At 39.7% G+C, this 18336-nt stretch overlaps 1 protein-coding gene across 1 annotated transcript in view; it reads left to right on the forward strand.

The window, feature by feature from the left end:
- The window catches only part of ULK4 (unc-51 like kinase 4), a 457838-nt gene that overhangs the window by 174303 nt on the left and 265199 nt on the right, over positions 1–18336 (forward strand). Inside the window, exons 23-27 of the mRNA XM_025212836.1 lie at positions 1623–1756; positions 7551–7672; positions 7944–8000; positions 15621–15672; positions 15766–15860. Of these exons, the coding sequence (XP_025068621.1) occupies positions 1623–1756; positions 7551–7672; positions 7944–8000; positions 15621–15672; positions 15766–15860 (460 nt within the window). The remainder of the gene's footprint in view (positions 1–1622; positions 1757–7550; positions 7673–7943; positions 8001–15620; positions 15673–15765; positions 15861–18336) is intronic.

Raw genomic sequence — 18336 nt, forward strand, 5'->3', positions numbered from 1 at the left:
AGTTATGGAGAGCTACACTGAATTTTGGGGTGGCTGCAACCCCTCCCATAGCCCCCTCCCAGTGCCACAGCTGCTCAGCCTGGGCTTGTGACTGGGCTTGGGGGGGGGGTGGAAATCGAGCCCCCCACAGTGCAGGAGGGAATGGAGCAGGGGCAAATCATTCACCCCTGCCCCTGTCCCACACCCTTCTGCACTGTGGGGATTGACCCATGACTCGGCCCAACCAGGGCCCCATTCACAGTGAATGAGGCCCTGGCTGGGCCAGGTTGTGGGATAATTAGAGCCCGCTGGCTTATCCAGGGGCATGAGTGGGCAGCTCCTGCTGCTGCGTGCATCATGGGGGAACCTGGGGGGGGGTACTTTTCCCCCCTGCTTTGGCTCCTCTGTGCTGTGTCCCTGGATGAGCAGCTGGGCTCTGATTGTCCCACAACCCGGCCCAGCCGGGGCCTCATTCACTGTGAATTGAGCCCTGGCTGGGCCAGTTCATGGGATAATCTCCACAGTGCAGGAGGGAGTGGGGCAGGGGTAGGGATGAATGATTCACCCCTGCCCCATTCCCTCCTGCTCTATGGGAGGCTTGATCCTCAGTCCTATTCCCTCCCTCACCACTGTGGTGGGGGGCAGTCGAGGCCCCGCAGTGAGGGAGGCAGTGGGTCAAGAGCAAGGGCTGGGGTGAGTGGGGCCCTGGCTGGGCCAGGTGGTGGGACAAGTGGAGGCCCGGGGGGCCCCCCCCCCCCCCAGCCCCTGCTCCTGCCTGAAGCTGAAACTTTGAGACTGAAGGGGTACACTTGTTTAAAAAGGTTGAAAACCCCTGCGACTCTAGTCTCTTATTTGCACAAGGCTAAACCTTGCCTCAGTGCCAGCCCTGGAGAGGGAGGGTGGAATTCACCATGCAGGGTCGGACCTATAATGTTAATCCTTTTACAGCCACTGCCAAATTGGTACCAGCTTTTAGCTTTTGACCAAAATTTGCTTCTAATTCAGCAGTGGCAATGAAAGGGTTAATACTGATGCTGCAGCATGTACTCTGCCTCTGTGTTCAGGACAGAGCCATGCCTCTCAAAAATCTTTTTTTCTTTATTCAGCTTTCCCCAAAACAAGGTGTACGTCTTATTTCAGGGTGTGTGATATGTGAGAAAATAGTCATTGATTTCTTTGGGCTTTGTGGCTCTTCTGGACAATCAGGTAATTTCTGATGAAGTTAAAAATAGATTTGGGGCCCTAATGTTATGCTCATAAATTTGGAAACTTGCTACCGTAGGCAGGAGGGGTTTGGGGTTTTTTTGGAATGTTATTGTAATCTAAAATACATTATTTTAAAATGAGTATCTCCCTAGTCTACTTGTAAGGGACAAATCACTTGTCGTGTATACATTGTATCTCCATTTATACTAATAGGGTGAACTACCATAGAGCTAAATTTAGCTCACTGTTTTTTGAGTATTTTTAATTGTTTGTTTGGAAGGCAGCATCTAATATTTTCAACAAGGTGCAGAAACAATACCTAAGTGTAATTTTGCCTGTAACTGTGCAAACTGAAATGTTTGCCTTGGTAGTATTTTTGAGATACAGAATCAGTTTTTTGTCATGAAAGGTAATCTTTTGTACTTGCTTATATGTAGACTGGTGATGTACATTGAAAGAGACAGCAGAAAGGCCACACCAGGAAAAGAGCAGCAAAGCGGCAATGAATACCTGTCAAAATGCCTGGATCTTCTCATCTATCACATTGTACAGGAGCTGCCAGGAATTCTAGGTAATTTGAACTGGCTAACTATAAACAGATTTTTTTTTTTTTAATCTTACTTTTTTCTTTATGCCCTTGTGGAACATTTAAATGTCTTTTTAAAGAATAAATATGAAGGTAGAAAGATGCTATTTTCCTATCATTTACTGTTTATGACATTAGCTTCACAGAGTTTCTCAGGGCTTAGCTTAGAGCTAAGGCTGGAAGCACTGCTGGAAAGCACATTTTGCTTGCCCACTTAGTCTTGCTCTGGGTGTGCTAAAAGTCCTAGAAATATGGCAATGTAGTCACATTATAGTGGACCTGGACCCAGGCTCCTATGGTCCCTCTTAGGCTCTTGGTCTTGAGTGTGCTTATGGGTATGAAGTTAGGGGTCACCATATGGAAATGGTGCAGATAAACCGTTGGTTGTATGATGATACTTTGCATTTGAATATTGAGAGAATGCTTTGTTTTGTTTAAGATTTATATATCAAAAGCTGGAGTTAGGAGAGGGAAATGAGTGAAAAGGGGGATTGGAGACTGATGACACAGATTATAGATGGAGAGGAACCTAGGGAAGGAAGCAGGAATAACTGGCAGTCATTTGGTTGTAGCAGACACTGACAAGGAAAATGGGACTGCCAGGTTCAATAAGATAGAAGAAACAGTGGGGGTGGAGAAGGAAGTGGATGGATAAGAGAGGGACAAGGATCTGTGGAGGTGTTTGTGGGTGAAATGAAATCACCAAGGAATGGGATGGGTGACCTAGGAATAGAAGTTAGTAGATGGCTTGTGGAAGGGGAAGAGTAGAAGGGCCAGCTGTGTATGAAAACTGAGGCTAGAAGTAGGGAGGATGAGAAGACTGGGATTTGGATAGCAAACTGTGAGGGAAAGATTTTCAAAATGGCTGGTTGGGGAAACTGAGCCTAGAAATTTGGACTGGGCAGGCAAGATAATGGGACCAGGACAAGGACCCCAGTTTGGTGAAAAAGGGCTGGGATAGAATCAGTCTATAGTGGATTGGGCAGAGGAGGTCAAAGTTTGGGGAGTTACAGGCGGAACATAAATTCAAGTGCAAGAAAAGGGCTTCAGGAAAGATGAGATGTGGGTTTGAATACTCTGAGAGCAGAGAGATTGATCTGTGAGTTGTCAACACAAAGGTGGCAGTTAAAACTGTCTTAGCAGACAGGATGTCCCAGGCTAGAAATAGATATTGCCAAATGAAGCAAATCAGCTGTGTCAGGATTAACCTAGTACAGCTGATCTGCTTCATTTGGTGAAACACGTCACCTGTTGTTTTCCCAATGATCTTGCAGGACAGTGGGCAACACATTCCTGGACATACCTCAGGAATCTCTCTGATATGTCTCTATAAGCAGGGAAATCCCAGCTCCCCCCCCACCCCGAGACTGCATTGGAGCGAGTTGGACACTCTGATGTGGTGCCAGGGTTGGGCCACCAATCAGCTGATTGGCCACAACCCTGGGACTACACTGGAGTGTCGACAGGTAGTCCCAAAAGGGGGAAGCCAGGCAGGCATTCCCAAGGCTTTAAGGCCCTGATCCTTCATACACTGGGAATAGGAATTCACAAGGCTTACCAGATTGGACCCCTGAAGCCTCAAGACTGCCTGCTTGCAGTGGCTGTGGAATGTGTGCAACTCTGGGTTGACTGCACACTCGCACCATAAACCTAACAGATTAAAGCAACACAAATTGATATGACCTATGTTGTGGCCACAAAATTTGGGCATTTGTGGCTTGACAGGGGTATGGGTGTCTGTTTGCTTGGCCTTTGTACTACCATAAAATACGTTATGGCAGTGCAAAGGGGATGTCTGTCTACTTCCACCCCCAGAGATATGGGTGCAAAGGTATAGGAGAGAAGGGGCCAACGATAGAGACCCTTGCAACCTTCAGGCAGGAGAGAAGAGTAAGACTCTGTGTAATGGTTTTTGGATCCAAGATGACAGTAGATTTATTTCTTGCTGTGTGTTAATCAGAGATGATCCCATCAGGGTGCAGGGCCCAGGGCAAAGCAGCCTGCCCACCCTACACACGTATGCCAGGGAGTGAAAGCCCTGGCACACTAGATGTGGTGGGATGTGTGGTGGCCGGAACTTCCAGGCAGAACAGGCAAAAAGCCATCCAACCTGCCAGGCGGGCAAGTGGCCTAACTTGCAGCTGTGGCCTCTCCACCTGTCTCTGAGAAAGAATGGGCAGCGCTTGCAAAGATGCTAGGTCTAGAAGTCACTTTATTTTCTTAAAGTTTATTTACAAAGACCATGTGATGTTTGTGTTTTCCTCACACCAAATGCTTTTTTTTCTCTTTACGTAACTTAATATATCAGATGCCCATTCAGGGTCAATTCCAGGATTGCATCCACAGTCTATAAAATGATTGAGGCATGAACTGGTTTACCATATGTACATGTAGTACCTCACACTGTGTGGTCCTCATCTCATTTGGGAGGTAAAACATATTGTTACTATTTACCCAGAATATTGCATCGCAGTTTTTGCACACAATTTTCTGATTTTACTATTGTATAGTTTTAATGGGATGGCTTGGACAATTACTGTATCTAAAGTAAAGCCAATTGCAGACATTTCCGTTTAATTTTTTTCGTCGTCTGTTTTGATTATTTTTTTAAGCTGTCCATTTCTATCATAAAGCATTTTCTCCCTATTTGTTTGGGATCAAAGAAGAAACATGTCCTGGTCGAAGGGTGAATGCTATTGCCTCATGTGAAAAAGGTGTCCAAACTTAGATACCTTACAAAATGGAACTAGTTAAAAGCAATGTAATTATTGATTAACAAATTAATGTTTGGTTGTTTTTTTTTACAAGCATATATTTAAACTCTCTTCTAATCCCCTTCTGTTCCAGCAGATGTTGCTGTACACCAAATTATATTTAAAAAAAAAAGAGAAATCAGTTTGTCTCTCACACATTAAAAAGTTCAGTTAAATCTGTAATAGAGCAGTCTGTCTTCAAAACTTGCCAAATAGCTTAACTAAATAACCTAACTTCTGTAATTATAGAATTTTAAGTTCTCTTCTGTAATAACTATAAGAAGTGCAAGGCATACTGAAATACTGAGGTAAGCATACCTATACATCTGATGCAGAATTGGCAACAAGGGTGATCACTGTATGCATCTTACCATACAGAAAACCAGAATACCAAATGAGGGTGATTCACCATCTCTCTCCACTGCAAGTTGGGCTCGGGCAGATTATTCTATTTAACTATTCAAAAGAAAAGTGTATGTTTCTTAAAAAATAGAATTTTTTCTTGTATCTTTTATAAATGAAAAAAATATGAGCTTTTTGGACAGTTAACTATCCATGACAGTCAAATCCATAAACATATTTGTCCTTTTCATTTGGTACCTAGTTCTTTCCATTTGTTGAACATTGCAATCACTTGGAATATTTAACAGATAAAACACTGCTACTGCTAAGTATGAATTAATACCATGGCCTGTTTTATACAGAAGATCTGATTATGAAGATTGCGTGGTCCCATCTGGCCTTAAAGTGTATGAAACATTAAATAAGTGTGGCGGAATGTGTCCTTTAATTGTTTAATGCACATATAATGTGCTGTAAATAATCTTCAGTACAGGTGTTCTTGGGGAAAAGAAGTGCACATTCTAGACTGTATGACTTCACGAGATCCTTTCCAGCCGTACTTTCCTATGATCCTGTGAACATTCAGAGATGGAATACGGCTCTTGCAATGGATATTTTCATTGCTTTGGTAGTTGCTTTTCTTTCTTTGCATATATACAAAGACTTTCTCTGGCCTCTTTCTTCTACTTCAGATGAAGATATGATGGAGTCATGTTTGCTTGAGACAACAGTTAATATAGAACAGGATCAGTCAGAATACAGTTCTTTTACATTCATCCATTTGTTGGAGCTGATCCCCCAGCAGCTGCAGCAGTGACAGCAGCAGCCCCATCCAGAAGGGCCTGGCCCTTCCACCCATGAGGGTGGGAGTGACAAGTGTGGGCTAGGCACAGTACAATTAGTTGGTGGGCACCCTCAGGCTGGATTAAATTGCCTGGCAGGCTGGATGTATTCTGCCCACCCCGATGTATAGTATATGAAATTGAACACAGCATCTTGCACAAGATTTGATTTAAGTTTGGGGAAAGTATTTGTGAGACAGTTATCAAAAATGTTCTTCATTCAAAGATAAGTCATTGAAGGCTCTTTTCTAATGTTTCATGAAAAGCTGCTAACAAAGCTACTGAGAGTTTTGATCACTCAATTAGGTTTGGACTGCATAAGTTTCTGTGTGGTTCATTCTGATACGTCTGAGTTTGGGATGCTCAGAAGGGGTCAGAGAGATGGTTTGCAAATGTTTCTTGTGGAGAAGAAATAATAGCTTCTAAGAGATTGTAGACTTCAGAATTTATCAACATAATTACAGAATTACAGATTTTTTGCCTCGAAAAATGATGTGTTTGCCCATGACATGATTCATCTACTGCGCTAGTGCAGATTTTTGTAAATATAGTTCTGCTTGGAATCAGTGGGTGCCTCTACAAAGATGCTTTGCTGCGCATTAGACTAATGTGCAGTAAAGTGTTACCATCTACACATGCGCAGCAATTACTGTGCAGTAGATTAGTTTTATGCGCTGTTTTCTAGTACCTGTGGATACAGATACTAGAATTCAGCACATTAAACTAATGCACCAAAGCACACGTCAGCCTAGGCAGCAGGGAGCCACAGGAGGCGGGGAGAATTGTCTTGGCTTGGTGGGATGCTGCCTCCCAGCCACATGGAGATTGGGACACTTTATGATCTCCACGTGGCTTGGAGAGTTGTCCTCTTTGCTGGGCACCTGCCTCCCAGCTGCGTGGAGATCGGGACCTGTCTTGATCTCCACGTGGCTGGGAGACCTGTCCCAGCTGTCAGTCTCCACGTGGCTGGGAGGCAGCTGCCCGGCAGCTAGGACAGCTCCCTCCTCCCCGTGGAGATTGGCATCAGCCCTCATGCTCCCTGCCAGCTTGGGACTGGCACTCAGGAGAGCCTGGAACTCCCTCTGGCTGCTGCAGGAGGGCAGAGCAGGGCAGGAGCAGCCCTGAACTGAACTGGTCCCACTGGGAGCAAATTTGCTTCCAATGGGTGTATGTTCAGATATGTGTGGGACTTCATTTTAATGCACCTGAATCTTTTGCACAGAAAATTGAGATGCATCAATGGTGTGTGTACACAATGGACTTTCTATTGACATAAAAATAGGAGTAAAAGAGAAATCAGCCCTTAGATTCTAGTTTGGCACTTATTTAGTGTCAAGAAAATGATCATATGTCACATTAGTGGGGAAAATGTGGAATTAGGGCACAGTTTATCTGGCAGTAAGTGATAATTTTTTTCAGCCAGGATAAGAGTTAGGCTCCTTAACACTCTTAAGAGTTACCTCCTAGAGAAAAACAGAATCTCTTCCCTTCCAAATCCTCACAGTTTAGTGCAAGTTGCTGGTAAGCATAAGAGACTAATCTTTACTCTTGTAAAAAATGGTAGAACTGTATACATGCCCAAAGGTAAGCACATACTTGTGTGTTCTGAAGGATTGGGAGCAGACTGCTGAGAACTTGGCAGGCTTAAGTCCTCTAGAAGTTCAAAGGAGGAAAAAAAATCAGTATGAGTTTCAGTTAAGGAAAATCCTCAAAATCCTTCTACATATTGCAACTGAAACCACAAGAAAAATATTTCTGAATAATAAAACCTTTGTTTAGTAAACTAGTGAAGTTCGGGAAAATATATTGCATTTAAAATACACTTCAATACTTTTGTTGCAGGAGACATTCTCAGTGCCTTAGCTAATGTATCTGGACGTAAACATCCATCAACAATTCAGGCCAAACAGCTCAAGGTGTGTCTTCCCATGATGCCTGTTGTCCTCCATCTTGTAACATCCCAGGTAATTATTTTTTCAAATTTATACAAAGGACATTACACTCGTATGAGCTTCTGAAATGCAGTTTGCACTGACTGCCTTTTTAACTGCTTTATTTGAAGTTAAGATATGGCTGTATAGCAGAATAAACACTAAGCCTGGTGCTTGTAGTGATATGACAATTTTATTAATTAAAAAGATAAATATTCTGCTTATTTTTTAGATCCCTTGTAAAATGTAGGATGTTTAATATTTTTTGGATTGTTTAACTTTTTGCCAAACTCTGTTCAAATAGGTTTTCCGTCCCCAAGTTATAACAGAAGAGTTTCTTTTCAACTATGGGAGTTTGCTTGTAAGTAAAGAGTTTCATTATATTAACTTTCTATTAGGAAAGTGCACACAGAGAAATCATGGGGATTAGTCTTATACAACATATACCTCACTGTTAAAGTGAAAGGGAGGTTTTATTTTATTTTGGATGTGCCTTTTTGCCTTTGATTTTATTGCATTTTCTACTACTATCTCATATTTTCTTCCCGTAATATATTTGCTCAAAAGGCAAAAACACATAAAGTGGCTTTTCTACTGAATATTTTTCATGTCTCTTAGGATCAAATTTCATAAGACATTCAAATACTGGAAAAAAATGAATCCAGAAGTTATGTATATTTTCTGATAAATGCAGAATTTCCTGAGCACTTTATTTGATAGTAGAATAACTTAAATCTAAACTACACATGATTTTACTTTCTGTAATGGTGAAATTATGAGTAGGAATGAAAGATAAACTATAATGCTCAGTTCACACTTATATTTAGTGAGAGCCATTCTTCCTTAGTTTAAGGATTTGACCTGCATGAATTATGTTATCTTTTTCTCCTTGCCAGTACATTTACACTATATTTAGTTGGTGAAATGCCAAGCAGTATAAACTAGATAGCTAAGACATTTGTCACATTCAGCATCTGCAGTCTAGCTTTGATATTAACAATAAAAACTGAACTGGGATTTCAAATATGCTATAGAGCACTGTAGTTAAAATGAAGTAGTACTTCTATATTGTACTGTTAGATTTTAGACTGAGAGTGATTGCTATTGTCAAATGAAAAAAAAAATATTCTAGAAGTTTATTCTCATGGTGAAGTAAAATATTGTCAAGTTCATATGTATATAAAGAGTGATTAGCAATTTATCCACACAATACAGTGCAGAAGCTCTTCATTGAAGACAGTTTCACTTTTCCTTGCTTCTTAGGATTTTGATTCTGAGAAGAGTTTAATTGATTTTGATTTAGCTGTACCTATCTGTGACTGAATAATGCCCACAAAGACTATATTTTAGAATGAGGATCCTTAGAATAAAGAAAAAATATACATTTTAAAAGTTGAACTGCAAGGCATTTCTTTCTTATTTAATCTTCTGTAAATAAATGTAGTGCTTATTAAACTTTCGTGATTGATCTCTTTGGAGATTGAAGTCCTCTGTTATCAACTGTACATGGTATAACCCTGGCAGCTGGAGTGCAAGCTGCTTCTTGCCGCTCTGCCAAGTCTACAGGAAAGATGAAAGTTGTTCACCTTCAAATTCCTTTGGCTTTCCTAAAACAGCTAACAAATGTGTAGGTGTGATTTTCAACCACCTCCTTCCAAAATAAGCCATTTTACTTAGACTGTGAAATTGCTGACAGGTAGTAATAATTTATAGTCATGACCTGAGCTAAATTAGAAATAGCAAGCTAGATGTGAAAGGTTTTTAGATCTCACTTAAAAATGTGTGATCCAAATTGAAAATAATTGTTTCGCATCCCAAATAGTTAAGCAAATTATTTATATGTAAGGTTTTAAAATGAATCTAAGGATAGCTAGAGCCAAGTTCTTGAAAAACTAAATCAAACCCAGAACTTCGGGATTCCTAGGGACCCTGCTATGTTTCATGTAATTTCAAATGTCATAAATAAAGTAGACACAGACCTGCAAGTAGCTGAGCACCTCCAACTCCCCTGGTTTTGCAACCATATCCTCAAAGAAGAGGAAAAAGAATGAAATATTTTATCCAGTTTTTTGCCCAGGCTGAAATAATGTAAGAGCTCTTTGGTGGTCATCCTTGTGACTGCTCTAAAGACTGCTTAAATAGTGATTTATGAAAGAGTTCTTTATAAAATGCCTTCTTAAACTAGTCTTGATATTAGCTGATGAATTGGTGATTATACAGTTTGCATATGGGCAGGAAAAGATCCCTTGAGAACTCTCATAAAGCCCATAGGCATGTTATCTCTGGCTCCTTTTGGGGGTGTATTAAAGGGGAGAAAGGAGGGGAGCGTGCAAGGAGCCTATGTCCCACCACTCCCCATGTCTTCTCATCAAAAAAGATGAGTCTAGAGATGCTGCATCTTACTTCCCAGAAGCGGAGATCACGAAACCAAAAGAAGCTTGGAAGGACAAAGCCATGCCAGTTTCAGACTAGGAATTCTGGCATTAAACTTTATTGTCTCCTGTCCTCTTTAGTCTCGCTGGCAAGAGGATGGGAAAATATATCCTGGAAAACCCTTCAATAGAAACAGACCATTTTATAACAACACATCACAAGACAATGAATTAGGAAAAAATAGCTGAGGAACAGAAACTTAAAACAGATAGATCTTACACTTTAAAATTTATTTTTTGGCCTAAACTTATCTGTTGTTTAAGTGGCCACCATCCCCACTCTGAAACAAGGCCCTCTCTTAAGCATGATCCCAGGTTGTATGCAAAAATTATATGTATTAAAAGTGGCTACTGGTCTTATAAATAACATCTATCTGAGTGACTAGCCACATATGCAGTCTATTGTAGGGGTCTGTTAAGCCAATAGATTTGCATCACAGATTATTACTACCAGTACTGTTTGGATGTAGCCTGCATATGTTTGCAGCTGCCTCAACTCCCTCTCACACTGGTGGGAGATGGAGCATTCCCTGCTTCTCTTGAGTCATGGTTCTTCTCTAGATGGGGATAGTATGTTTAAAAACTTCTTGTAAAAAAAAAAAAAAAAAATGATAGTATTAGATTGTGTTAATCTCCGTCACAGGCTCTTTAATTGTCATCCCTCTCCCCCTTCCAGCTATTCTGCTCTAATTACGTAGAAATTTCCAGGCTGTAAACTAAGAGCCTCCTGCAGAGCTGTGATGTTGGCTAATGATGGACATTCAAGCTGTTTTGTTTAGATGAGAGGCATTTAAGGACAAATTCTCAGTTTTCACATCCTCATTATCTTGGACTATGTCCAGAAAGATTTGCCTAAGAGAACATCTTTTTAATAAGCTATATATCCCTTGCTTGATCTTGCTGTCTCTGTGCTTCTGTACACATGGAAGTTAGTTTTTGGTTAGCTAAGATGTGATTTAAATGAAATAGCAAATTTATTACACAGATGAGATACATCCATAGTGGGCCTTTTAGTTCCAAACTTGAGCAAAAGTGTCTGAGGTATACAGTTCCAGTGTGAAGCACCAATGCATTTGTTTCTTTCATCTGGTAAATTTATAATTCTTTTCCTCAAGTTCCAATGAATGTCAGTCAGAAGGGAATTCAAATAAAATTACACTGCAGTGATCTGCATAGCAGTAGCTTTATCAAAACTATTTCTACGCTGACTGCTGTTTAACCACATGTGAAGCTTACTCTGGTGGAGAGGCTGCAGTCACAGATTTGGTGCCAGGTCCTACATTCTAGCCTGCATCATTTGAACCTTATAGATAATGAGTAGCCAAATTTAAGAGAGAGATTGTGCTCTTAGGCAGTCCATAGCTTCCTGATAAATAGTAGAGAGCCTATGAATCTGCATTTCTTGCAGTTGGAGGTTTTTTGTATGAGCTGTAGCTCATCTGTTTTCTCTAACTTGAGGTCAGTTTCAGGACATTGCAATATTTGCTGCATCAAAATGACTTGGGACTTTCTGTTATTATATCAGAGTCTGTTTAATTCTCACATGAGCTGTATGTCTTCACATGCAGGCTGTCTTGGGTATCTCTCATCCCAGAGTGGCAAGGTTTCTCAAAGGCATACAAGGTTCTTTGGGCAAATCCAATATAGATGCTTCCTCAGCCTGATGAAGGGTGTTTGTTCCCGAAAGCTTGCAAAGAAAATTTTTTCCAACTATTTGAGTTGGTTTAATAAAAAATATCAGATTTACCCAAAGAACCTTGTCTGCCTATGTCCTTAGACCAACACGGCTACAATCTACACCCCTGAAACAAGGTTTGGGTGGAATTCCCATCAATTTGGGATCTTGATTTCTCCGTAGGATCTTGACCATGTCCTAAATTGTTTTATGAGGTTTTTCCCACTCCCCATGGCTCCCCACTTGACCTATGGCTTTCTGCTTTCTTCTTTATGTCTTTTGTCATGGAAAACTGTATTCTTATGGATATAACTGTTGCTTAACGTATTCATAAACAGTCTAGAAAAGGGGTGAGTAGTGAGGTGGGCAGATTTGTGGATGACACAATATACTATTCAAAGTGTTAAAGACCAAAGTGGACTGTGAGGATATACAACAGGATGGCACTGTTGAGTAAATGGGCAAGTAAATGGCAGATGGAATTCAGTGTAGATAAGTGCAAAGTGATGCACATGGCCAAAAATAACCCAGACTATACCTATACTGTGATGGGCTCTACATTAACTGTTGCCACAAAGGAAAGAGTCGTTGTGGACAGTTTGCTAAAAAACACCAGCTCGGTGCACAGCAACTGTCAAAAAGGCAAACAAAATATTAGGGATTAAGAAGGGAATTGTAAACAACAGTATCAGTATGCTTCTTAATAAATCCATAGTGCATCCAGACCTTGCATACTGTGCCCAGTTGTGACCCCCACACTTACAATTAGTGGTGTAGAGGAGCTTCCATATAAGGAGAGACTAAAGAGGCTAGACCTATTAAGTTTAGAAAAGAGATGCTTGAAGAAGAATATAAGGGTTTATATAATGCTAAATGATGAAAAGAAAGTAAATAGGGATTTATTATTTACGGTTTCTCACAATCCAAAAACTAGGGGTTACAAAATGAAATTAGCAATTTGTAAGTTTAAAACTAACGAAAGGAAGTTCTTTTTCAAACCGTGTACAATTAAAGCAGTGGCTCTCAACCTTTCTTGTAGCAGGACCCATTTGTAAACATTGATGGCCAGTCCCAACCCAGTGCTGCTCACTCCCAACCCACTGCCCCCAGGTCCCAGCCCCCCAGTGTATGGGGCAGTGGGTGGGTATGTTGGGCATGGGGGGGGGGCTCAAACAGCCCCTTTTAGGCTGCAACTCAGCCAGCCTGCAAGGGAAAAAACACAGTTTACCACATTTTTCTCCTCCAAAGGAGAATCCATTTTTAAAGTTTGTTTATTCATTTCTAAAGTGTGCTAGTGACTTTTTCATATATTCTTGTGACCAACTTTTGGGTTGAGAAACACTAAATTAAAGTATGGAACTCATTGCTACCAGATGTTGTGAAAGCTGACAGTTTAGCTAGATTCAAAAAGAGATTGGGCAAATTCTTGGAGGAAAGGGGCATCAGCAGCTTTTAGCCATGAGAGTTAGGGATACAACCTCTGAATTAGAACTTCCTAGACTTTAAATACTGAGGTTGCAAGTGGGAGAGGAACAGTAAAAAAAAACAAAAACAACAAACCCTAGTCATACCCTGTTCCTGGGATACTGGCCAAGATAGACCTATGGTCTGACACCTGTGGCAGTTCTTATGTTTTTAATGTTGACCAGGAGAATTTGACTTGCAGGCTCACCTGCACAACATTCCAAAAAGATAGGCCTTTTTGAGACCACATCCAAACTTTGTTTCAGGTCATGTCCACCATGAACCTAACTGTCCAGCTGCTACTTTTCTTCCCGAAGCTTAACTTTAAAGGGTGAGAAAAGGCTTCAGTCTCTGGACTTTGCAGAGTCTTGTCCTTTTGTACGGCTAGACTAACAAGAATCATAGAAGACAGGTGGTGATTGCACATGGAACACTACACTGGATTTCATCTTGTACCTGACTAACAATTTTTTTTGGCAAGATAACTGCTGTTCCACCAAGGAATAAGCTACTTCATCAGCTTTCGTTAGCAATGTACTCATCATGGATGTCTGTAAATGGACATTTGATCGTCTGAACATATCTTTTGAAGCACTTCACTGTAACTTGGGCTTCCCTGGGCTCATGTGGACGTTGCTAAATCAGTCTTACTGTCCTTGTGCTGATATCTCCAGTGCTTGGGAGTAGGGTGTGTGTGTGTGCGCGTGCATGCGTGTGTAATGTGCAATCACTGAAATGACAGAACAAATTTGGTTACCCATACTGTAAAGGTTGTTTAATGTTCTGATGATGATAAAAACAACTCTAAAGCATTAGGGAAGAATGGAGGATGTAAAACATGCATGCGTGCACGCACGCACACTTTACATCCTCCATCCTTCCCTGATGCTTTGGAGTTGTTTTTATCATCATCAGTATTCCTGTATGAAGGAATGAGAGGGAGTTGGCACAGTCCTGCTTTTTTATGCTTTGGCTGTGAGTACAAGAACATGTATAGGACATACTCCTCTCTGATGGCACTGTTAGTATTAGATTGGTTTAAATACACAGGACACATACACACTCCCTACAGTGGAATGTATACACACTCCCTACAGTAACACAGCATCTCTCCAAAAGCATGGTAACTGTAGCAGTAAGCAACATTTTTCTGTGTTTTCATAGAAATGTATAAAAGCAAGGTCTAATTTTCACACATGGTTTATGAATTTTGAGATGAATTTGGTAATGTAGTCAGATTTAACCCCATCTCAGCTGGGCACAAAAACAAGCAATTACATTAAAAGTTATAGTAAATAAAATAAACTACCTTTTGAATAGAGATGGACTTTACATTCTTGATTTTCTAGCATCCAAAATAATTGTTGTTTGATGACCTACCTTATGATAATTAATTTAAAAAAGAAATATATATAATGTTAATTTATTGTATTTTGAAAAATTCCTATACTTACATATTAAGGTAACTAGTGGATTTACACCCATCAGTAAAATATGTAGTAATGAAATTCTGATTGACACCACCAAGACATGAAATGAGAATTCTAATACCATATGCCTTAAAAAGAAATAGAAATATATTGCATAAACTGAAGATCAGAAAGATGGTGTCAAAGCAGGTAATTTATATGTGCAATAAAACTCTGATTTGATAAATATAAGTGTTGTAAATTCTGCTGAGAATTATTCTCAGTAAGCATCATTAGTGTGTCCTTTACATCCTTCATGAAAGAAATACTCAGTCATAAAAGTCAACCTGAAAGACCGGAAATGAATTAAATGGCACAAAACAGTGGGAATAATAGTGTAGTGTGTACTTATCCCAAATCATTATCATTTCACTTATCCTGTTCTTCAGAATGATCATTTTTTTAGGTTATCCTTAAAATCTAGGAGAGTATGCCTTTCTGTATGTACTCCTACATGTAAGTGCATCCATGCTATATGTACTCTATGTGGAAAACAAAAAGGTGGTACAAATAACAGAAAATTGCATTTTCCAGAAGAATTTTAGTGTTTTTAATGAGTTATTTTAACGTAGCAGTATCTAAGACAATTCAAAGTCTTTTTAGAAAATTCAGTCTTCTGTTAGTAATAAAGTACATGGTTTAATTGCTTCATATTTATATAGAAACTTTATCATTCTTGATATTAGAGTAATGATTATCATTGCATAATTCTTTGTGTGTTTAGTAGAACTGCAAAATTGTGTCATGTTTACCAGTGCATTGTCTTTCATATTTGAAATATAAGTTCATATATGTGTGTCTATGCACATGTGAATTGTATATAATTTTAAAATATTCTATGTTATTTCATTATTTCATAACAATACAGTGATCTTAAAAAACATTGTTACATTTTGTTCCTGAACCTTTTGAATATATATTTGTAATCCTTTTTTCTACAGAGTTTTATAAAATCAATAGATTCAGGAGAAACTAACTTAGATGGAGCTATAGGTAAGTTCATTTATGGCATTTCTATAACTTTTTATATGAAAACATTTACACGGTAGCATTGTAATAAAGAAATACAATGATATTTACTAATAGGTCAAGTTGCATCAGAAGAGCTGATTAAGACCACTTTATCCACATTTGAAGCAGTAACTCAGCATCCAGCCTTGTTAACACTCTACCACTCAACAGTAAGTCCTAGCACCACATGAAACAGTTGCATACTTATTGGATGAATTCCCACTAATGAGCCATTTTTTTTCAAAAATTTCAGTAGCTGATGGAATCATAGCTTAAAATGTATTGTAAGAAGAAAATAATTGTTTTGACTGGGAAGGGTTGTACTTGTTAATAACAAGGCCTGATTTTAGAGCGAAAGAGAAGAGTGAAAGTTCAATTTACTATGTCCAGTCATCATTTAGCGAATTGCAAAGAAATGCAAATATTTTATCTGAAATTAGCTATGGCGGTACTGTATATCCATTTTCAGAATGATTTCATATGAAAATGTTTGAGAAAGTACTGGATTGACAGCATTGCAGACTGAAGTCCTCTTTTAAGCTCTAGAACAAATTATGTTGAGGCACATCAGTAGAAACCTCCTCACTGTTCTGTCAGCATGCCTTTGCCATGACCAGGGAAAGAAAAAACCTCTATGGGTGAAAGAATGTTTCAGCTTTCAAACCATTCAATCTTTTCTACAGTGAGGAGGTTTCTACTAATGTAGGTTTCTACCTGGTAGGAACAGCCATATTGTGAAACAACACCCAGGTAGAAACCTACATCAGTAGAAACCTTCTCACTGTTCTGTCAGCATGCCTTTGCCATGACCAGGGAAAGAAAAAACCTCTATGGGTGAAAGAATGTTTCAGCTTTCAAACCATTCAATCTTTTCTACAGTGAGGAGGTTTCTACTAATGTAGGTTTCTACCTGGTAGGAACAGCCATATTGTGAAACAACACCCAGGTAGAAACCTACATCAGTAGAAACCTTCTCACTGTTCTGTCAGCATGCCTTTGCCATGACCAGGGAAAGAAAAAACCTCTATGGGTGAAAGAATGTTTCAGCTTTCAAACCATTCAATCTTTTCTACAGTGAGGAGGTTTCTACTAATGTAGGTTTCTACCTGGTAGGAACAGCCATATTGTGAAACAACACCCAGACTTCATAGCAGCACAGTTTACCTGAATTAGCTATTTAGTGAGTTGTTGTAACTTGGTTTGCTGTGTCCCCGCAGTTTACTAACCTGAGTGTTTAACCTTCACCCCCTTCTAGGACCAGTTAGTGTGATTTCCAAGTATCAGTTAAACAAGCTAAGTATGATTTTTGTATGTGCATGGGACTCGCATTGAGATAAAAATTAAATGAAGACAAACTAAAACAAACTGGACTGGAGGAAGAGGTTCCCTAGAGGTGATATGCTACATATCTCCATCACCTAGTCCTACTCTCGTGTGTGTTTTAAGCAGGGTATTAAGTTGTGAAGTGAAAATGCTATAGCTCAGAAACAGAGATGAGCTAGAATTATAATACTTTAATATTTGTTTACAATAGTGCCCAAAATGTGCTATAAAAGAGCAGACAGAGGTTAGGGGAAGTAGGAAAGAAATACATAGTTCTGTTTAGTATGCTTTTAAGTCAGCTCAACTCACTGTAAGCTGCATGGCAGAAATGGTTCTTTAAGAGGAATTTAGATGCACACAGGATATTCATACCATGAATACCTATGGATATTGTCTCAGATACCTATCAGCATATACATTCATTGTGTTATAACACCATTCCAAGAGCAGTGATCTGTCTGTAGAATCATGGTTAAGTTTTAACAGTTTTTCAGTGCATCTTATTGATGGACATCCATAAAAGTGATACAAGTTTCTGTCAAAATATTTACTGAAATTGCAGTACCCTCTCTCAGTACATTATATAAAATTCCCACAGATGATGTTTACTCTTAAATGGGTCTGTTTTTTTCTGAAATAGATTGCAGTAAGGATACAGTTCCCTTGTAACACACATACTGAGCACCTTATATCATCAAAAAGAGAGCAGCCACTATCCTACTTCTCTTTAAAATAATTGCTAAAGCAACTTAGGTTCATTTTGCCTTTTCAGACTTAAGGCTGCAGATTAGTATTGACTGATTATTAAAATGATTGGATATTTGGTTCAGTTCACATTAAACAGTCAAAATGTTAAGTGTTATCTAAAACCCATCTGAAGGTAGCCATTAACTTTTCTGTACATAAGAATAAAGCTTCTTACCCATCCAAATGCTGGTTAAAGTTTATGAAGTATATCACTTCAGTGTATATACAGAATCCTTACCTGGATTTAGAATTGATGTCTTTAATATTAAGTAAAAATAATTACTTCCATGCCTTTTTGAGAAAATAAGATCTGTCACTTTTCTCTTCTTCATTTCTATAAATAACTAGCCAATTTCCCGTCACGAATGACAGAGGGGGAGTGGGGGGGGAGGGATGGAGCCCCATGCCCCCCCCAATATGGGCCTGGTCCCCCCTTCCCTTCTGCTGCTTGGGGTTTGGGCCTGTTCCCCCCCTTCCCCAGCGCAGCAGCGGGGGTATGGGAGGAGCAGGCCTGATGCAGGGGAGAACTGGGCCCAAGGCTAGGGAGAAGCCTGGCAGTGGTGGCGGGGTGGGGGG

The sequence above is a fragment of the Alligator sinensis genome, unplaced genomic scaffold (genome assembly GCF_000455745.1).
Source record: "Alligator sinensis unplaced genomic scaffold, ASM45574v1 scaffold470_1, whole genome shotgun sequence".
Classification (NCBI taxonomy): Eukaryota; Metazoa; Chordata; order Crocodylia; family Alligatoridae; genus Alligator; species Alligator sinensis.